At 38.5% G+C, this 23,412-nt stretch overlaps 1 protein-coding gene across 3 annotated transcripts in view; it reads left to right on the forward strand.

Annotated features, from left to right (window-relative positions):
- LOC306858398 (uncharacterized protein) overlaps window positions 1–23,412 on the forward strand; it is a 55,138-nt gene that overhangs the window by 25,688 nt on the left and 6,038 nt on the right. For 2 of the 3 annotated variants that reach the window (XM_079398925.1, XM_079398924.1), the window contains exons 2-3: window positions 2,599–2,662; window positions 15,801–15,952. In XM_079398925.1, the coding sequence (XP_079255051.1) occupies window positions 2,599–2,662; window positions 15,801–15,952 (216 nt within the window). Of the gene's footprint in view, window positions 1–2,598; window positions 2,663–12,544; window positions 12,810–15,800; window positions 15,953–23,412 lie in introns of those variants that run through there. The other variant, XM_079398926.1, reaches the window with a different exon arrangement.

Below are 23,412 nucleotides of genomic sequence, written 5' to 3' on the forward strand. Positions count from 1 at the left end.
AACGGACTTTCCTGGTGTGAATACACCCTTAAATGTGTCCGGGGGATCTGCAATTTCAGTACTATGTGAAGCAGCCATCCTGCATATACTAGCAACCGAGTATGACGCTCACTCCCAAGTCACATGAAATGACATGCACTTGGAAAACAGTAACTTTAGAATATAATATTTAGAACAAAATTTTAAAAGCTCTTATTAGTCGTTACTAATACAATTTAATCAAATGTAAGCAAAGAAAAATTTGTTTAAATTAATAGTTAGTTAGAGATAAGTGCCATTAACCTCAACAATGGGCAGCAGGGGGGCGTGAGAGTACCGCGGTACGCCACGAGAGTTCCGCGATTCGTATCGTGGGTGGTGTATCGTGATCTTTCGGTTTGGTTTGGGATATCGTTACACTCCTAGTAATTAGTTACACTACTAGTTACTGCAAAAATTAACATTATTACTGTAATTAGTTACTAGTAACAAAAAAATTGGTTAGTACACTATTTTGTCATCCTAGTCTCATGTAACTAAGTAACGAGCTGTTTTATGGATGGTAACTGTAATATTATTACTGAAATCTTATTAGTAATTAGTTACACTGCGGATTACTGCAAAAAGTAATTTTATTACTGTAACTTATTACTTTACTTACTTTACTTTTGTCATTTAGCAGACGCTTTTGTCCAAAGCGACTTACAATTAAGAAAAAGTAACTAAAACTAAAAGTTACAACTCTATAAATACTATATACCCACATATGTAAGAAAATAAAGAAATTAAATAAAATTGACATGCATATAACAACATTTCAATAATAAACATATAAATGAAAAAACTAAAATAAAAAGCGATACTTCTATCCCTTGCCGGTGTCCCTGCCCGGTGCAGTCGCACGGTAGAGTTGATGGTCTTTACACTCTTCGGTCTTCACACTAGGAGGGCTTCACATGACAACTGCCGCGACCGCTGCAGCGGTATAATAACCTTTTTTATACCAATCCAACAAATCACCATTTCAATTCAGCTGGACCCACTTTCCTGTTTATCAACTAAAAATGGCCAAGCAAGTGCACACACTGACAAGATACGCGATACAGTACGAGACCAAACGCGATTTCAGCAACTCTCATCCCAGTAAACAAAATAAGCGTTTCTAACTAGTTACTGCCCAACACTGGTTGTGACAAGAAAATTGGTTAGAAAACAATTGTCAGACTAGTCTCATGTTGCAAGTAACAAGCTGTTTAATGGATGGTGCCAGTAATATTATTACTAAAGTCTTATTAGTAATTAGTTACACTAATAGTTACTGCAAAAAGTAAAATTATTACTATAGCTAGTTCCTAGTAAATACTGTAACTAGTTACTGCTCAACACAGGCTGTGACAAGATAACTGGTTAGTAAAAAATTTGTCACCCTACTCTCATGTACTGTAACTAAGTAACAACGCTGATTTATGGATGGTAATTGTAATATTAATGAAATCATATTAGTATGTAGTTACACTACTAGTACTACAAAAATGTATATTACTGTAACTAGTTACTAGTAACTAACTAGTTACTGCCCAACAATGGTTGTGACAAGAACAATTTTGTCACCCTAGTCTCATGTTAACATGTATACTGTATAAGTCAATGGCTAAATTTCCAAAACACTAACATTTACCCTTAGCAATGCCTTGCACTATTGACTTCCACTGTAAGTGCATTACTGTTAACACGTTTTTTGCTCGTTTTACAAATTGAGAAATTACGCAGTTGTCAATGTTCTGTTTGATGCTGTCAATAGATTTTAACATGTATTGATCCCAGTTAATTCCCTTAACACTTTGGAGCAAAGCCAATTGCTATTTTAACCGTGAAGCAGTTACTTCCATTCGCAAGATAATTGGCTACAGCTGAATCTGGGCATCAAAACCTCCTAGAACTTTTCATGGAACACAATTCAACGTGTTCCCCTTCTAGAAACTTGTTTACTTGTTGTTGTTGTTGTGTTTAAACATGACACTGAATTGCATCAGCCAAACTCAAATTGGCCAATATGAATGAGAATCAAATTACTGCCATCTAAACTCTTACTAAACTCTCATGCCATCCCATCCGATTCTTTCACGGCACGCACACGTACAAGTCTGAACACACAGACTAGATAGAGTTGATCGCTCCTGCCATAAATCGGCCAGATAAACTTCAGCCTGGGCTGGTTTCTACCTGCTCCATCTCTGTGTGGGAGTTTGCTGACCCATTGTCACACTCACCGTTGTGTGTGTTTGTGTGAATGTGTGTATATATCCAGATGTGTACTGCTGTGCACTTTGCCTGGTTGTGCAACCAGCATGAATCATTGGGCAACAGGTCATAAAAATAGTTATTCAAAGGAGTACAACACAAGACACTGGACTTTAGAGAACTTCGCAGGAAACTTTGCACAGCTGTACCTGCGGCAATGTGCGTGTGTGTGTCAACAGTTTCATTACCGGGAGAAATAGATGCAGTGCATTGAAACAGAGAATGAGAAGACAAGAGAGTGAGAGAGTGATGAGAGCTCATTTGAAGAGGGGAAACGGCAATGAACACTTGTCTGCTCTCTTTTTTCTCTCTTTCTAGCACCTGATTGTCAACGTGGCTGAATGGATAAAGAGAGAGAAAGAGAGGGGAGAGAGAGCCGGAGGTGAGTACACATCGTCCGCACACATTGTTTTGATCTGTCCTGTGTGTTTTTTTATCCCCACTATTGGCTTGCGCTGGAGTGTTTATATGTCTGGGACATTCACACTCACATGGGCTAATGCTCCTGACTTCCTTCAGAGAATTTATCCTTTGACATATTTGTGGGATGTTGAACTTAAACAGATTTGCATATGCAAACTGCTGAAGTGATTTTGGTGAAAAACCTCTTTGAGGCTTATGACAGATGTTTAGCTTTGATAACATTTTCGAATTATGTAAAATGGGATTAAAACTCTGACAAAATTACTCAGTACAACTTGATTCCTACAGCTTGGATGTAATATAAATATTTTATTTGTCTTTATATCAGTTGTTTCTCTTACACAGCAATGAAATTGAAATTGAGTTTTTTTTAAGAGAAATAGTCTTTATTAAATCTCACACCTGTTTCAAAGATCTAAACAAAGTCTCAAACTGATAGGATTTGTAAGTCTTCAAAGACAGAAAATTCAATATGAACAAACATTTCTTCCTTATTTAAGCTGCTTTTCCCTTTCATTTTATGCCACAATGCTCTTGCGATATGTCAACAAATGCCGGTAACACTTTAGAATAAGGTTCCATTTATTAACATTAGTAAACATGAACTAAGAATGAACAATACTTACTGATGCGTTATTAAATTCACAAGTTGTGTTTGTTAACATTAGTTAATGTAGTGTGAACTAACATGAGTAAATAATGAACAACTGTATTTTCATTAACTAACATTAACAAAGTTTAATAAATAGTGTAATAAATGCATTGTTCATTGTTTATTCATGTTAGTTAATACATTAACTAATGTTAATAAATGGAACCTTATTCTAAAGTGTTACCCAAATGCCTCATTTGTTTCTAACTCTATTTTTGTATTAGAAGAAACATCTAAGTTGATATTCAAAGTCTCTCAAACTATGAAGGAACACTACAAAATATTGTAGTGGAGTCAATAAGTTCACCACTCTCTGTCTGCATGTGGTTAGGATATCACGCACAGTCAGAAAGGCAGAGGAAGGGCTGTGACAAGTACTACTGAAATTAATCTGTCACAATAGGTTAGCTCCAGGATGACTAAGCGCCGTGATTGGCTGAATGACATGTTCCTCAAACATATTTTGATTGTGGTTGGATGGCGCGTCCCTGGCCGAATGCCAAACCTCCTGCGGGGATTTTACCGCTTTCTTAGGAAAGTAATGTGCTTTCTGGGGTTTCCGGGGGACTGAGGCCTCGCTGTAGTTGTGCAAAATGAAACGCTTTGAATCTCTACCTCGCTGCGCTTAGCTTACGACACATATGAAAGTGTCCCGTACTCAAAGCTAGATCAAGGTTTGTGACGTGAAGTCTGAGAGTGTTTTTATCACTTGACGGGAGGTTTTGAATTGAGTTTTCAAAGCTAAATGGAAACACCAAAGCAGTAACAAAGAAGATATGTGGGGAGATGATTCAGAAATATGTAGATGCAAAGTGAAGACAAATTGTGGAGAAGGAATATGGCTTTTGAATATAGATACAAAGATTGAGTTGACACACAAGTTGTGCTACAGACAAGAGTGATACCATAAATCATACAGTAAAGTACTGTTACTTTTCAAATGCGATGGTCACAGAAGCTTCATTTTTGGGTAAACTGTCACTTTAAGAACATGTATATATGGGAAAGAAATGTAGAATAAGAGAGAAAAGACAATAAAGTTAAGGGAAGCAGAGAAACCTGGAGTCCTGTTGAGGCAGGGGCGAAGGTGACACCAAAAAAGAACATTCTTTGGCCGGCTGATGGTTGTTGTAAAAAGACACTCAAGAACACAATGTTCAGCTCTGTGTTTGCCAAGAGGCACTGCAATGATAAACAAGAATCACGTGTGTCCAGAAAATGTCACAGAGATGAGATCCCCCAAAAACGTGAACAAAACTATTTCTCTGTTTAAACAAAAGCTAAATCAGTTTCCTGTTTCACTCTATTATTCTGTGACTTATTCAATCTGTTTTCACTTTATGACAGCAATTACCAGGCCGTCCTGTTGTATAAGCTGACCAGAGTGTCAATCATCAGTGGCAGATGCAAACGGACAGTTTGAACCTAGTGTAGTCAGACATATTAATAGTACTATTACTCAGGGTTAGTGATTTCAACAAAAATACCAAATCTGGAGTATTATGAGTGCATGACTCATGCATAGTTTTATTTGTGTGTTACCAGTTGAATTATACTTCAAAGCAAGTCATATGAGAGTTGTGCTAGTACATTTCTAATTGATTGTGTGAGGTTTTTTTTGGGGGGGGTCTTTCGAATGAGAAAAAAGTCAGAAAAATCCCATAAGAACCTGGGGAATACCAGCTGTAGGAAGTAGAATATCATTGATGCATAGGGTTGGGCACGTAGCATAGCAATATGCTAAAAGCTACTCAGACCACCTTAGCAACTGCATAGCAATGCCTCGGCAATGACGTATGACACTCTAGCATCTCGTTGGTGAGTTTTCACAGCGAAGCACCTGTTATATTTTCTTTAAAGGGTTAGTTCACCCAAAAATGAAAATTCTGTCATCAATTACTCACCCTCATATCGTTCCAAACCTATAAGACCTTTGTTCATCTTCGGAACACACATTAAGATATTTTTGATGAAATCTGAGTGCTCTCTGACCCTCCATAGACAGCAGTACCACGATCAAGGCACAGAAACATAGCAAGGACATCAGTAAAATAGTTTACAAAGCAGCGAGAATACTTTTTGTGCACAAACAAAATAACAATTTATTCATCAATTCTTCTCCCCGAGGTACCGTCTTCTGCTATTTTGGAGAGTACCCCAGAATGTAATCAGCATTGTTTACATTCAAGCGTGCGCATGCTGAACGTAAACAACACTGATTACGTTGATTACGTTCTGGGGTACTTTCCAAAATGGTGGAAGACAGTAACTCGGGGAGAAGAATTGTTGAATAAATTATGTTATTATTGTTTTCTTTGCGCACAAAAAAGGTATTCTTGCTGCTTTGTAAAATTACGGTTGAATCCCTGATGCCACATGGACTATTTTACCGATGTCCTTGCTACGTTTCCACGTGGTAATATCTCTGATTTCATCAAAAATATCTTAATTTGTGCTCCGAAGATGAACAAAGGTCTTACATATTTGTAACGACACAAGGGTGAGTAATTAATGACATCATTTTTGGGTGAATTATCCCTTTAAACACCTAGTTTTGATCTGTCATGTATTTTTTTTACTTACCACAAGATGGTAGTGTCAACACTCAGTCAACCTTATTTTAAAAAAAAGTCACTAAAAGAGATCACCCAATCCTGTCATAATTTACTCTACAAAAAGGAAGTTATTCTCAAGAATGTTTGTGACCATTGACTTTTGGTGTCCAAAGTCTTGTGACACATTAGTATTGTGACAAAGAACTTTCTTCTCAAAATAGTATGTTCCACAGAAGACAGTAAGGTATGGAATCATCTTTTCATTTTAGATGAACTATCCCTTTAATGCTCTGCAGTTATGCTCTCTGAACAAATTCTGACGAGTCCCCATCCACAATCATTGATTTAAGACCCACAGGCTGCTCTTAACTTTCTGAGCTTAAATGCCAGTGAGAATGAGAAAGCACTCTGTTATGCTGAAAACATGGCGGTGTGCATATGTGTGTATGTGTGATCCACTGCCGCAGTGTCATTACCCAGAGCTGGGGGACCGCTCAGCAGTGACAGGCCTTTTAATGAGCCTATTAAGAGCATGGCAAAGACCAGGCTAATACCAGGCATCATTAGTGGCACAGCGGACATAGCACACCCTGGGGAGAGGCTACTTTTGGCAGACACGCTGCGATGGGATGGGTTGGTTTGGTGCTAACTGGCATCTCGTCGGCATACGTACACACACAGGATGGGCGTTCTCCAGTGGCTGGTGTGGTAATTTCTCGGTACGCCAAAAATGTTTTACAACCATCAGGCTCAGGCTAGACTATTCAGTTAAAGGGATAGTTCACCCAAAAATTTAAATTCTGTCATTAATTACTCACCTCATGTCATTCTAAACTTGTAAGACATTCATTTATCTTTGGAACACATATTAAAATAATTTTGATGCATTCCGAGAGCTCTCTGACTCTCGCATAGATAGCAAGGATCCTTACACGATCAAACCTCAGAAACATAGCAAGGAGATTGTTAAAATAATCCATGTGACATCAGTGCTTCAACTGTAAATTCACAAAGCTACAAGAATACTTTTTGTGCGCAAAGATACAAAAATAACGACTTCATTCAACAATTTGTCTCCTCCTCCTCTATGGGAGGGTCAGAGAGCTCTCGGAATTAATGAAAAATATCTTAATTTATGTTCCAAAGATGAACGAAGGTCTTATGGGTTATCGCTTGTGTGGGTTGTCCGCCAGCAAAGTCACGGTGCATATCTGTATTCACTTAATGTGAGTTTGGCCTTGCTGGGTTTTATTGGCTTGTCAGGAATATAAATTCTGCAGCATTGATGTTGCATGATTCTTCTCTTGAATTCCTCTGAGCTTTCAGAGCTACCACACATCAAGAGAAAGTCCTGTGTTCAGCTCACTGAATAGAGGTTTGTACTGTACCGCTCCTTTGAAGAAAACAATCATTCCATGAAAGCCATCTACTACCTACGGTGGCATGTAGGGACACAGGCTTCAGCTGTAATACAGCTTTCAGACAAGTGCGACTTCATGTAAAGTGTTGGATTCATCCGGCCTTGAATGCTGAAAAGATTATTTCAAATAAATGCTTTTAGTTTGAACTTTCTACTTTCTATTCATCAAAGAATCCTGAAAAATGTATCACTGTTTTTGTAAAAATATTAAGTAGCACAACTGTTTACAACATTGATGAGAAATGATTAAGCACCAAATCAGCATGTGAAAGTATGCTTAAAAGGATAGTTCACCTAAAAATTTAAATTCTGTCATTAATTACTCACCCTCATGTTGTTCCAAACCTGTAAGACCTTCATTCATCTTCAGAACACAAAGTAAGATTTTTTTTATTAATTCCGAGAGCTCTCTGACCCTCCCATAGACAGCAAGGATCCTTACATGATCAAGGCTCAGAAACGTAGCAAGGAGATTGTTAAAATAATCCATGCGACATCAGTGGTTCAACCATGATTATACAAAGCTACGAGAATACTGTTTGTGTGCAAAGAAAACAAAATAATGACTTTATTCAACAATTTGTCTCCTCTGCGTCACCCTACAGCGCCATTTTGGAGAGTATCACATATGTAAACAATGTATGCAACGCATGTGTGCGGATACACTCTCCTGGCCTAACGGAGCTAGCGTTTGTGCAATCTCTCACCACGAGTTAAAACTCATATAAATATCTTTGTATTCTTTCATGCTACAGTTGTACAAATGAGGATATTTTCTAACCTCTTTGCACAATCTCTCGTCTATGTAGGCCTCCATTGTCGCTGTAGCTAACCCACATTCTGGTTTGTTCCGTTTATGCAGTTTTTCTTCGGCTACCTTGTGAATCGATACCCCCACGGCAGGGTTGCCAACTTGCGGATAAACTAATTACTGCAAGAGAGTTAAATTTACATTTTTGGGTGAACTATCCCTTTAGGTATTAAAATAGGTTTAGCCTTGTTAAGCAAACACACATTTTAAAAGAAAATGGAATCTGTATTAATATATAAAAAATAATATATAAGCCCACATAGACTCACTGCACCTTTTCACCTAATATTAAATATCAAATCCGACTTTTTTCCCATTTCCTTCAAAAAGGCAAGATGGAAAAAGGTTTCTGTGGGCATGCAGGTCTGCTCATTTATAATAAATCTACATTACTCTTTATAAATCTCACCTAATGCATTTAACTCATTAGTATTGTGACATTATTATGAGTTTCACTTTTACAGTGATGAATTCTGTTCTCTTCAGTCAATCCATATTTAGTCATATCCTCCGGTCTAGTATTGACTCGGCGTCCTCAGAAAGTAATGTCTTGACTTCTGAGCAAGCCATACCGAAAGATGACAGTGTGCGGTGGGATGGCCATTATATTAACGCCCCTAAATGGTGACAGATCACTGTGGTGATGAGAGCCTGACTCATCAGTTTTATGGGAATCAGAGCTCTATATGGAAAGACTTGACCTCATAGGAGGAGAGCACATCAGATTATGTCAAGTGCATGAATATGTCTCTGCAAGGTGTGTGTGTTATTTTTCATTTCACACGTTGATGCTAGAGGACCTGTACGGTGTGTTGTTGCATGTGAAAGTATGACTGACATTCTAATATTCTCTCTGATTATACAGCATGGATGCTTATAAACATCAGTGGAGTGTTAAAATTACACACCTTAGACAGAGGCGGCTTTCTTGTAACCCTGAAATAAAGGGTTATATTTACATGTTTGTATGTTTTTGCCCAAAACGTAATTGCATTGGTACTTGCCAAGACAAGCATAACTATTTTTTCACACGTTAAATGTGTAAAAACCCCAAGTATTAAATGGTTTGTGCTATGGATGTGAATAGTAGATAATAATTTCCACGTGATGTACAATAAAACAACTACTTTAAAGAGGGACCAGACTATCGTATTAAACTTTTGACTTGGGACAGTAATCAATCTCTAGCAAGCACTTACAACATTCTAACATCATTGTGGCAAGTTTTGCGTGGGGAAGCACTATTAAAAATTTGAAGGACTGGTGTTTGACTGCTTCTGAATTGGTATTGAAGATCGTTTGGTCTTGTCTGTACTGCCGAAGCCTAAATATTAGGAAGTATGACTCAGAAATACATCTCATACTTGTATGTCTTTATCTCTATGGTTACAGAAGAATAAACATCTTGGGGGCCTCGATTATTCAACAAATGAAGAGCTTGAAGGTCTCTTATCTGACAAAGTTACATAATTTGCTGGATAATGGGTGCTCTTGATGTTTAGCAATGGAAAATATATAAATATTGACTTTCAGATGAGAGAGTTTTTGCGCTGTAATGAAGGTTGTTGTGGAGATTTGCGTGTGTGTATCAAAGTTATGCTGTGTCTACTCAAGGTTAGTTGGATAAGAAGAAAGTGTTTGGGCAGTTGCCAGGACACTGTTATGCAGTGTAGTGATAATAGTCTTGGCAAACTTACTTATGTGAACGATGTGTCATTGCTATGTTTTCAGGGGTCACTATGTAGTCTGCACAGGTGATCCAAAAAGTTCCTCTGCCAACAGGAATGATAAATGCTCTGTGTGTGCAATGGCTTGTTTGTTTACCTGGTGTGGGGAACGTCGGGAATGTGTGTGTGTGTGTGTGTTTGCGGATGTGTGGGCGAGCGTTTGCGTGATGGTACGCGTTGTGAAACCTGGTCATAATGGCATTGTCCCATACCACACCTTTACTTCTGATGAGCAGCAGTTGATGGCTGAGTGGTGATAGAAAAGTTTCATCGTTGATAGCTTTTGGTGAGAAGAGCAAAGTGTGGAAAAAGGAGAGCCGGACGGATATCAAAACAGACTTCTGACATGTTTGTGGTTGCTGATACCAAGATAAGCCCTTCACAAACTATAACATGTTACCCTCTCAACCAATCAGAATTGATTACAGAGGAACGGCATGCTGATGGGGCGTTCACTCTGATAAATATCTGCCTCAGCAAAGACGCCCAAAATTATTTATTTTCAACAAGATTGCTGATTTCAAACTTTGTTAGTAACAGTACATTAAGGAAAAATATATAAATATATAAATATGTTATGTTTAGCCCTGCTAACCAATTCTACATCAGTACTTGTTTAGCCCTGCCCACCAATTCATGTACTTGGTAGGTAAATGACAAGAGCTGCGTCTATGGAAAAACCAAACGATAAACTTTATTTGATAAACTATTTTCAATTAAATGCCAGACGAAATCAGTAAGAACTTGGTCCTTTGTTCACTTAATTTTACCACCGATTCGTTTACAAACAAGTCACAATTCAACGCAGGATTTTCAGAAAGATTTCATACTAAAAGACAATGCTGTGCCGACTATATTGGATCTGATGTCTCACCATACAAGTATGAGTAACTGCTTTCATTACTTGATCGCTATTGCTTTCTGTTATTACAGATCGTTTGATACATACTATCAATGCATTTTTACCCTAAAACACAGCAGCATATATCTGTGAAGGATATATAGACATAGACATAGAATGACCAAAAACTACAAAAAAAATTGTAATCATCTGTTCAATAGCTATTTTCACTCTAAATGGAGCATAAGGAGGAAATGTCCTTTTATGTCCAGAGAGGAGTGATAATTAGAGTAAAACTGATGGTGGATTCCCGTGGGAGGTCTTGTTGTGATGTTGGAGGGTTTGAAATAACAGCGTGTCAAAGGATGAGGGTTGGTTAAGCAGCAGGAGGACAAGGAGGAAGTGGCCCATTTTGGCAGATTCCTACAGAGAGAGTTGCTAGAGGGTTGGGTAGTGATTGACAAATTAGGGTGAGCGAAAGTGAAGGATCAAGTGACTCAGTCACTCGTGACGGAGGATGGGATGCAGGACTGGGTGAAGGGTCAGCGGAACAAGAGTAGAGGAGTGTACATCACTCACGCACACACTCTTACCCTCACATTCCTGAGAGTTGAGGGAAACGACCGTAGTATGAGTCGAGTGTCCAAGCCTGTGATCTCGTCGCAGTGCGGCACCACTGTTGACTCTGTCTGCCCTTGTTGAGGTCTGCCACCGGATTCCTATGCTGTGCGTGGAAGCGGCACCTGCAACAGTGACCACTTTCCTGTTATTGGATCCATTCTGTGGCAGCGATGAGCATGTGCACTTGTGGAATTCCCCTTGAGTAACAAAAGAGTCAGAAAGAAACTGAGAGAGATGGACTGTCTGTCCTTTACAGTTATTAAACTTTCATTTTCAGTCTCAGAATTAGCTCTGCCGGGACATTTGCGCTCAATCATGTGCCTTTCATTTTTAGTTATTTTGCATTTGCAGTTTCGCTGCATACTTGTGGCCTGAATAAATGTTACGCTGTTTCCAAATCAAGCGTTACATAACAAAGCTAGCCGCAAAACGCAAGTAGTCCCGAGCAACAGGATGTTCTGTCGATCAATTGGGTTCTAATTATGTAGCCCCGCCCACTATAAACGTCATTGGTTAAAAATTCTGCTCCACATAAGTGTATCTGAAATAGTTCTGATTGGCTGCGATCATAAGTTTCACTTTCAGTGTGGATAAATGACTTATCTAGGTTAGGTTGCGTGTTATGAGCATTGCACTTGACGTGTAATTCAGGTCATGAGCTTTCCTATAATGAATTCTCCGCAAAATATATTTTGCAAAGGCACCAGATCTGATTCTGAACTACAGCTCATTAGTTTTTATTGAAGCAGCGGTGTTTATTCTACAACTAGTTTGGGCAAAAAATTCCCTCAAGCTTTCCTGATGATTACAAGCTGCGATTGTGGTGAAAAAAATACATTTTTCTTCAAAACATCTGTTGCGGTGACAAGTTGTTTTTGATTGAGCTCATCCATTTCCATTGGCCCTCCCTTTTCCTCTTAGAAACCTCACAGCGACATGTCCTCAACCTCAAAACAACGTTCCTGCGTAACCAGCTGCTTGTTTTCGAAGGAGCCTTGCGAAACAGTACACCCCAGTGGCCACATTAGTACTGCGGCTACAAATGAATTAGTGCCTGAAGGATGACACATGAAGCATTTACTGAAAGAGAGGCTGAGAGAGAAGAGGCGAGGGAGGAGGAAGAGAGAGAAAGTGAGATTGGCTTGCCTGCGGACTCACTTGGCAGGAATCGCTTGACTGGATGTGTCGTATATGACTGTGCAAAACACACAGGCACACACACAGATGCAGTGAGTGAAAATATCAGGAGTGGCTGCTTGGGATCATTCTGTTGTGGAAAGTAGAGCAGCAAGGTTCCTTCGCAGGAACTTATTGGATTCTCTCAGTTGCTGTTGGATGGTGAACGAAGTCAGGAGATGTCTGCGTGACAGTGATTGTTACTTTTAAAATCGGTAAATCATTAATCGGAGATGTTGAAGCTTTTACTGGTGTCAGCGCAGTGTTTCTTGGGCTTCAGCGTACAGGTGTACTGGCATCTGGGTAAGTAGCTTGTTGGTGTTTAACTAGATAAACAGCACATTTATAACCAGATTCTTTTAGCAGATACTAATACACAAATTGACTAACAGGTTTCTCTTTTAAGTATGTGTCTTCCCAGAGAATCCAACTTATGATCTAAACGTTGTTTGCATCAGTCAAGCTACAAGAATAGAGTAGAGTTTTTCTGTTATTTTATTCTGTGCGCAATTTAACTAACCTTAAATTCGTAAACACACATTCCCATAGTATAGTTTCAAACAAAGCCTGCTTTCAGAAAAGTGAAAGTACATTCCTATAGTACAATTTAAACAATGTAAAGTATTTAAAAACAGTTTCCTGCTGGGATGATTCCACTAAGACTGGTCAGGTTTTTGTCATTTTTCTATTCTCTATTGATTTCATTTTGTCATGCACATAAGTTGCATTTTATTCATTGTGTTGGCTTGTCTTGTGGCATCTGCCCACGCTTTGGCTCATAGAACGACTGTTGCTGAATCCAGCTGTAGGTGTGGCCTGGACGCACCTTGACCCATTACGTCCACCTGCCCACCTGTAAACCTTTATCAGCTTTATTACCATCACCACCCACGTACAAACTACCAGTCAATAGTTTGACACACCTGCTTATTCTCAATTTAAAATTAAAGTCATCAAAAATATGAAGCATTCTGTCATTGTTGTTCCATACCTGTATGTTCTTTCTTCTGTGAGACACAAAAGAAGATATTTTGAAATAAAGTGGAACTCTATAGGGTCCAAAACAATGTAGGTTTAGACCCCATTGATTTTGTATGGACAAAAGGACACAATTTTCATTTTTTGGATGAACTGTCCTTTTAAGAATGAGAGAAGCAAATTCAGTCAGGTGTGTTCAAAGTTTTGACTGGTACCATATTTTATGGTTGCTCCATAATGCGTCACCAGAAGTACAGTGATGTGTTCATTTGCTGTGTACATATGACAGTGTACTGTTGAAAGAGTGCATATTTGCATACAGTAACTTTGTATGTGTTTGCATTCTTGAAGGCCTTATTCTGTCCGCTGTGCTGATTCATGGTAGGAGTGTTTGAAAAGTTCACGCTCATTAGCGCCACGTTAACTCATATTTCAGCACTACTAGGTGCCTTAATCACCTCAGACTCTAATGAGACTCGTGCTGACGTCGACAAGTGATGTCACTGCCGCTGAAATATTCTAGGTCAGGCTCAAGTTTAATCAATGATAGTTTTTATGTTGCAAGATCAGGACGAAAAAGGCTGCGGGTCAGTGGTTTTTCCATTCTACGATATGAACAAGTGTTTAAAATGAGTTCGAAGGAGACGAATGTGTCATGCACAGTTGGAACAAAGAGGGCCGCGAAGGATTCAGGAGCGAAGCAGACTCCCTCTCCTCCCCGGTCTCCACGGTAACAGGCTTGGGTGCCACTATTACAGTTACTCAGTGTTTGAGTGTGAGTGGAGTGTGTGACCGGGTCGACATTTAAACGCTGCCATGTTTCTTAGCATTCAAAGCTGAATGAGAATGAGTAAAGAGGCGGATGAGGAATATCTGTGAATGTGTGTGTGTGTGTGTGTGTGTGTTAGGGGAATCCAGAAGACTGAAGGATGTTATTGCTCTTGTATAGCTGAGAAGACTTCAAGTCTGTTTTGTTAAGTCAAGTTTGCTACTTTTAAACGACTTAGGAGAGATAAAAAGACTCACATTAATGAATTGTTGTGATATGTTGTGATTATAATGCTAAAAAAATGAATGTATAGTGCCGTTCAAATGTTTGGTATCAGTACGTTTTTTCAAGTTTTTTTTAAAAGAAGTTTCTTTTGATCATCAAGGCTGCATTTATTTGATCAAAAATACAGAAAATAACAATTTTGTTAAATATTATTGCAATTTAAAATAAGTTTTCTATTTTAATATACTTTAAAATATAATTTATGCCTGTGAAGCAAAGCTGAATTTTCAGCATCATTACTCCAGTCTTCAGTGTCACATGATCTTTCAGAAATCATTCTAATATGCTCATTTATAATCAATGTTGGAAACAGTTGTGCTGCTTAATATTTTTTGGGACCTGTGGTTTTTCAGGATTCTTTGATAAATAAAAAGTTGAAAATAACAATGTTTATTCAAAATAGATTTTTTTTTTTACAATATACACTACTATACATTTTGCTGTTCTTTTTAACTTTTTATTTATCAACGAATCAAAGATAAAATTATCACAGGTTCCAAAAAACATTAAGCAGCATAACAGTTTCAACACTGATAATAAATCAGCATATTAGAATGATTTATGAAGGATCATATGGCACTGAAGACTGGAGTAATGGTGGATGAAAATTCAGCACTGGGTCACAGAAATAAATTATATTTTGAAGTATTTTAAAATAGGAACCCAATATTAGAAATTCCAATAATATTTCACAATATTACTGTTTTTTCTGTATTTTTGATTAAATAAATGCCTATATGTCCTACATGTTTGTAACAGTGTGAGGTAAATGACAATTTTCATGTTTAGCCAGTAAGTCTCCATTGACTCTTTGCAATCTCAGCACTGTCTATGAGACAATTGAGTTACAAGCATTATCTTTTCTATTGGCCTCTTGTCATATCTAATGGGACCATTGTGAAAGTGTGAGCTGCACTTGCCCACCTATACAGCCCAAATCTCACGATTACCACCCAAACGCCAGCCTGAATCTTGGCTACAAGTCTTGACACTGTGAACTCTTGGATTTTACACAGTTGTGTGCACTTACGGGGGCTTGTGTTTTGAAGAAACCGGAACCAGTGCCAGCGAGAGGACGAGAGCTAGAGTTTCTCTCCCTTTATAGGAGCGCCAGGTTTCTGATTTTCTTTCTCAAAGGTGTGTGCTTCCTTTTTCATTTTTTTTATGTATTTGTGTGTGCGTCTGATTGGGAGGGCTTACAGGGACACACCCTCTGTTATAGAGCGTGATCTTTATGTGATTTTTCTTTCCCTCTTTTTCAGTGCGACTGTATTGGTGGTCCCGGGGCAGGTGCTTTCTGGGTCACGGGACAGTTGGAGCTTTGGAGGGATGCCAGTATGTCTTTAAATGCAGTAAGACCAAAGAGGCTGTCGGGGAGAATGAGCCCTGCCTAGGGCGCGTTATCCAAGTTAAGGTAAGATGTAATCCTAAAATGACAGGTATTGTTGTTGGAAACTGCGATGTGGATGTACCAATGATTGTGAGAGTGTGGGAGAAATAAGTCCGAGATTAGCTCGGTCCTAAAACCTGGTGAGCTACATACGCAAACAATTTCAAAGGTAGCACCCTAATTGAATTCATTTGAATGATTTACATGAGCATCAACTCAACTTGCTACTCAAAATAGCACTAAATGTGAAGCACGAAAGGTGCAATTCCACCTTGTTGCTAAGCTAACGGTATATAAAAATACAGGTAAACAATCCATTTTAACTTCGATTTTGATACTTTTCAGTATTGAATGAAGTGTGTTTTACTCATCCCACCATCTTGGATTTTTTTTTTGGGATGGAATGAGCTTGTCAAAACTGGGAGTGTGTTATTCTTCTTGCGACGCTGTCTTCGATTTTTGGCAAAATCTCTCAAGTTGTGACCATGACTATGATTTGCCCTGTTTTGCTAGGCTGCTCAGTAAGTTCTGCAAATATTTTTTGTTGGACAGATAAGGCACAAATTGTGTGTATGCGCAGTGTGGGTAAGAAAACGAGAGAGAGACGGACAGAGACTAAGAGCTGAAAGTACGTCAAAAGGAAGGTAACTCAATCTGGGCAGCTGTTAGCCATTCCGCTGCAGTGCCACGTCTCAGTGCATTGACGTAGAGAGAATACCTGCTCTGGCTGTATGCTTTTGTGTGTGACGGCGGAAACAGTGGAAGTTTAACAGCGAGCCAGGCCTAACATGAAGATGAATAAACCTGTAAAATAGAGAGAGAAAATAAAATGTCAACGCAAGATCAAGCTGTAACTCTGACGTATGTGCCAATGTGTCACGCCTCCTCTCCCATGTGCTCCTGGGCAAACAGCGGTGAATGTGTGTGCGCTTCGCTATGCACACAAATCATGCCCCCGGGAAGATTGAAGAAAACATGTTTTGCGATGTGGAGTTGAGTAACTTTGGAGGAGCTTACAGTAATTGGCTTTTCCTACTTTGAGCTGTGAGAAAATGACAAGACATGATTACATCACTGCTTTAGTGGCCAATGGTGAGGCAGAGCAAACACAGGAGAGTGTGCGTGTGGTTTGTATGTGTTTCTGGTATGGTATGCCTCTGGGCTTTGGCTTTGTATGTCAGGTAATCCTCCTGAAAAAGATGGATTACAGTGCATATAAAGGAATAATGCATCTGAACTTTCCTATTGTTTGTATGCATGTATGAGAAAATGTGCGTGGTTTTTTTCTTGTTGCATTTTATTTATTTTGATATATTTTTATATTATGATGTTTTTTGTTTGTTTATTTTAATTGTTCTATATTTCTATGTTTTATTTATTAGTTTTTTTAATTGTTCTATATATTTATGTTCTGTTTTATTTGTTTTATTTAGGCCTATTTATTGTTTTTTTATTTTAATAGTTTTATATTTTATGTTTTGTTTGATTTGTTTTCATTTCTATTTGGTTTGTTTTATTTGTATGCTTTGTTTCTATTATTCTTTTTTATAGGTGGTATTTGTTTTGTTTTATTTATGTGTTTTGTTTAGACCAGGCGCACCAGTCATTTATCCACAACTAAAGTGAAAATACTTTGCAATGTGACACTTTTACAGCCAATGAGAATATTTATATAGAACGATGAGAATATATATAACACACTGTTGTATGGAGACAGATTTTGGACAAATGAGATTTTAGTGTGGGCGAGGCTACTTTACACAAAACCACAAAACTAAATTTTGACCTGAGTGAATTTCCAAAAAAGCTTTTTGTATGCATGTATGTATTTTTTCTCCATATTCCACCTTGTTACACTTGTGGGGTTCCCACAAAATTGCTTATAAAATTTCCTGTTATGATATATTATTTTCAAGTATTATATTCAATCTTTTTATCAACTTGTTTTCTTTCTATTAGCTCAGGACGTGTATTTCTACTTGGAACTGATTGATCAATTGATATGGAATTAACTGATTGATCTGAGCTTGTGGTACTTCAATTTTATAATGAACATTGTCAAGATTATCCACAAATAATGCTTTTTTCACTCAAGAACTAAGGAGCAGCTCCAAAAAGAAATACAAAACCTGTGCTAATTGAAAGAAAACAAGTTTGTTGAAAATGTCACAAAATGAGAGACTTGCAAGCTTTTTAAGAAAAAAATACTGGTCATTTTAGACTGGGAACACCATAGGTAAAGGATTATCAGCACAGCACAAGGGTTAAGTACATTGTTCTGTGGAGGTCAGTAGGTAGCTGAGTCAAAAATGGGCTTGGTTTGTTTGTTAATGGCCCTATAAAACCATGACATCATCTTAGGCTCTTTCAGAGCAAGAAATACAATCACAATTCAGTATTTAAAAAAAAAAAAAATTTTTGCCAGTGTTTGGTATGAGCTTACTCATATTTCATGTCTCATTGGATAAGGTCCACAATAAAGGACTTTGCCCTCTCAAAAAGTAACATTAAGGAAGCATTGATTTAGCATGCGCATTACGTGCCAGTGGACAATGAAGTACACTGCAGTCCGTGGCTGTCGTGATGCCCGGGCTTTCTCCTGCATGCTAGATTAATTTTTCCGCCTTGACACGCATACATTTTCTGTAGCCTCAGACTGTCAGGATTGTATTGAATTAATTAAATGTTTTTTCATCTTTTATCTAGAGCACAAACCATCAATATCCTGCATTCAAACACATATCATTCACAATCATTAAGCAACCTCTTATTATTTATTTATCGCTGGGAGAGATTGAAAAACTGACCTGTTTTGAGGTGTTATTGATTGACACCAGATCTGTGAAGTCATTGAAGCAAGACATCATTGTGGGATTGGCGCTGAAAGAAATCACTCAGAGAGAGGAGAATGAGGTTGAGGACCATTTGAAAACACAGAGGAGTCATCAGTCTAATGGTTAAAAGACATTTTACAATTATCCAGAAAGAAATAACAGTGTAGGCGGTCGTTCTGTTTTATATTGCATGTCTCTGATAGTATCCTTGGCAGATTTCAAGCACTTAGCAATGAGAGTTTACAACTGATGAGGTGTATTATGGGGATTCAGTTCTCAGTATTAATTAGACACACCCCATAGGAAGTTCATTTGGAGTTTAAATTTACTGAATTGCAATTTTAACAGGTAATACATTCAGCAAAATTACATGTCTTTCTGCCTTGGTTGACAAGTTAATTTATTAAATATGAAGAAAAATATAAAATTAAACAAGTTTCTATAGTTGGAATGTAATCAATCTATTTGTCCATCTATCTATACATCCGTCTACAATATCTATGTATCTATCCATACATCTCTCTGTAGTATCTACAGGTCCTTCTCAAAAAATTAGCATATTGTGATAAAGTTCATTATTTTCTGTAATGTAGATTAGATTAGATTAGATTCAACTTTATTGTCATTTATGCAGAGTACAAGTACAGAGCTAAAGAAATGCAGTTAGCATCTAACCAGAAGTGCAAGAATATAGTGTTTTATATACATATAAGTGCAGAGTAAATGAAGATATGATTTACAGAATGTACAGTGGAATTGCTATATACAGTATTGAGCAGAGTATATACAGAATATAAATAGGAATGCAATGTAGGGATTGTATGTACATTATGAACAGAGCAATGTAGGATTATATACATTATGAACAGCAGAAACGTGAGAACAGTGGTAATAAATAAATACAGCTGGATGAGTGTGCAAAATATTGATAGAACAATGTATTCTATGCAAAATAGCAGTAGTGCAATAGAGCACAAACCATCAATGTACTGATAAACAACAGACTTTCATATATTTTAGATTCATTACAACACAACTGAAGTAGTTCAAGCCTTTTATTGTTTTAATATTGATGATTTTGTCATACAGCTCATGAAAACCCAAAATTCCTATCTCAAAAAATTAGCATATCATGAAAAGGTTCTCTAAACGAGCTATTAACCTAATCATCTGAATCAACTAATTAACTCTAAACACCTGCAAAAGATTCCTGAGGCTTTTAAAAACTCCCAGCCTGGTTCATTACTCAAAACCGCAATCATGGGTAAGACTGCCGACCTGACTGCTGTCCAGAAGGCCATCATTGACACCCTCAAGCAAGAGGGTAAGACACAGAAAGAAATTTCTGAACGAATAGGCTGTTCCCGGAGTGCTGTATCAAGGCACCTCAGTGGGAAGTCTGTGGGAAGGAAAAAGTGTGGCAGAAAACGCAGCACAACGAGAAGAGGTGACCGGACCCTGAGGAAGATTGTGGAGAAGGACCGATTCCAGACCTTGGGGGACCTGCGGAAGCAGTGGACTGAGTCTGGAGTAGAAACATCCAGAGCCACCGTGTACAGGCGTGTGCAGGAAATGGGCTACAGGTGCCGCATTCCCCAGGTCAAGCCACTTTTGAACAGAGAAGCAGCACTGGACTGTTGCTCAGTGGTCCAAAGTACTTTTTTCGGATGAAAGCAAATTTTGCATGTCATTCGGAAATCAAGGTGCCAGAGTCTGGAGGAAGACTGGGGAGAGGGAAATGCCAAAATGCCTGAAGTCCAGTGTCAAGTACCCACAGTCAGTGATGGTCTGGGGTGCCATGTCAGCTGCTGGTGTTGGTCCACTGTGTTTTATCAAGGGCAGGGTCAATGCAGCTAGCTATCAGGAGATTTTGGAGCACTTCATGCTTCCATCTGCTGAAAAGCTTTATGGAGATGAAGATTTCATTTTTCAGCACGACCTGGCACCTGCTCACAGTGCCAAAACCACTGGTAAATGGTTTACTGACCATGGTATTACTGTGCTCAATTGGCCTGCCAACTCTCCTGACCTGAACCCCATAGAGAATCTGTGGGATATTGTGAAGAGAAAGTTGAGAGACGCAAGACCCAACACTCTGGATGAGCTTAAGGCCGCTATCGAAGCATCCTGGGCCTCCATAACACCTCAGCAGTGCCACAGGCTGATTGCCTCCATGCCACGCCGCATTGAAGCAGTCATTTCTGCAAAAGGATTCCCGACCAAGTATTGAGTGCATAAATGAACACATTCGGGTTTCTTTCTCAGCTGTATATGTCAACTTAAGACATGGACGTAACTTACTGTGTTTACCAGAATACTTTCCAAAATGGGTATTTTCACATAACTTTGTGTGTATGTATCCGTCCGTTGAGGTGTCTGAATCGTGCCGCTTGGGTGTGTGCGGTAGCGGCTGAACACAGGAAACGGCGCTGAGTCCCGATTCGACGACTTCATCTGAATGGTCTGAAATTGCTTGAATGTGTAATTTGGCAAGACAAAACACGATGATAACTTTTAGTCTATACTGGTTGAACTTAACAGTTAATCCACGAATCACATGCGTGCCGAACCGTGGGGACTGGTCCGTACAGATCATGGATCATCTACAATCCATTGCACTCCTAGTGGGGGTAACTGAGAATGAATGGGGGGAGGGAAGTCACGTGAGAGGAGGCAATGCCTCCATCGCAATATGATTGGTTCTTGCGATAAATCCTGCCTTTCGTGTTAGTCCATAATAGTAGGACTTCAGAAGACTTGAAAAATATTGTACAAAACATATGAACTAATTATTTGGTTCTTTGGGTTGCTTTTTTTGTCATTTTTGGAACTTAAAAGCATTCATCATTGGAGCAGCATGGATATTCTGCTGAACATCTCATTTGGTTTTTAATGGAAAGTTTCAAATTCATGACAATTTTTATTTTTGGGTAAATTACCAATCCCGAATTTTAACCACTACACCTTAGGAAGGGGGTTGAGGGGCTGCGAATACAATCTCAACACAGTGTGTAAAGCTCATCACATTTTTATTTAAACCAACACCGTTTTCCGAGAAATGACACATTCCTGTCTGTAAGGGAATAGCTTCTTGGAAGTCTCATAGGCCTTTATATTACTGTACTGTATACATAATTGAATAAGTACCATGAGTCTTAACTGACTCACGTCTAGCCGTCGGCTACGGCTCACGTAACTCACTGCTCCCCCCACAATCCTTAGGGATGTCTGTTACCCCCCCTCCCTCTGATTTTACAGTGCACATTTGTTCTTCATTTCACTGCACTTGCGCTGAAGCGTACTTCCTCTGACTCACGCCGCAAACAAGCCTTAAATCAGATCATCTGTCAGAGGGTCCATCTCAGCGGCTATTAACAGCAAAGGAAAAAAATAACTCTGCCGCAGTTGCCTGTGTGTAGTTCACACAGTCTTTGCTTTGATGGCTTGTCAGCGGCACGGGGTCAGCCTTCCAGCTAACCACAGGGGCGAGTCATAAAGCAGAGATCTCTTAAGAGAGGGCCCAGGGCCAAGGCTGCTTCCCAAAACTGAAGTGCTGGAGAAAAAAAATCGTATTACTGTAAACGTGACTCTTGTTCCCAGAAACCTAGTGTGGGGGCCCCGGTGACGTTACAGTTCAGTGCACACAACAGAAACACTCTACTGGGAGTTGCATTGTGTGAGGCGAGATGAACGCTCAGTCAGGCTAATTATTGTGTGTGGGTAAAAAAACCCCAAACAAATCAATGTCTGCTTATATATTTAACAGCTAATAATACAAGTTTTCACACTTGAGTCCACTTTAAATGAAAAACTCAGAACCCTAGTGGACCAAAAGTGAACTGAGTAAAGAATCAAGTTGTCTTTGCATTCAATCCATCCTTGGCATTTAAAGTGGGGTTGGATCTTATTATAGTCTTTATTATTTTATTTCTGATTTCAATTAAGGGAAAAAATATATGGCAGATATGGATGGATAGGTGGATACATGGATACTGTAGATGGATGGCGGAAACAAATAGGATGCAATTTAAATCCAATTGAAATTTTTAACTAATTTTAACTAGAAATGTATAGTTTACAAGACAAACTTATGATGGCTTGAGAAAGCCTTGTTTGATAGTTTTTTAAATAAATTTAAAAAACCTTTAAGTTGGAGGATGGATGATTAACGGATATTAATGGATATGCCATTGATTATAAACGTAATATATAGAAGAACTTCGGAGATGAATGCGTTCATTTCTGTGATTAATGTGAACTGTTTAATATCCTAATATAGCACCCTTTTCTCTTCCAGAGGCTATGCTAACATTTATTCCCATTTTTTGTGAGTAGGGTTCTATTTGCACACTGACGTGCAGAACAAGTATTATGAGATTAATCATGATTCATCGCACGTAAAATGATTAGTTCTGATTAATCGCCAAAATAATCATGATTCACAGCTCTAAAATATACACAAATACAAATATACCCACTTGTTTTCACAATACAGAAGGGAGCAGTGTGAACATTGTTCTCAGCATCTCCTTTTGTGTAGAAGAAAGTAAGCCATACAGGTTTGAAACAACATGAGGTGAGTAAATGACAGTTTTCATTTTTGGGTGAACTAGTCTTTTAATCCCAAGTTTCTTCAAAGATAAATAATTT

This window comes from Barbus barbus (genome assembly GCF_936440315.1).
Source record: "Barbus barbus genome assembly, chromosome: 39".
NCBI classification, from domain to species: domain Eukaryota; kingdom Metazoa; phylum Chordata; class Actinopteri; order Cypriniformes; family Cyprinidae; genus Barbus; species Barbus barbus.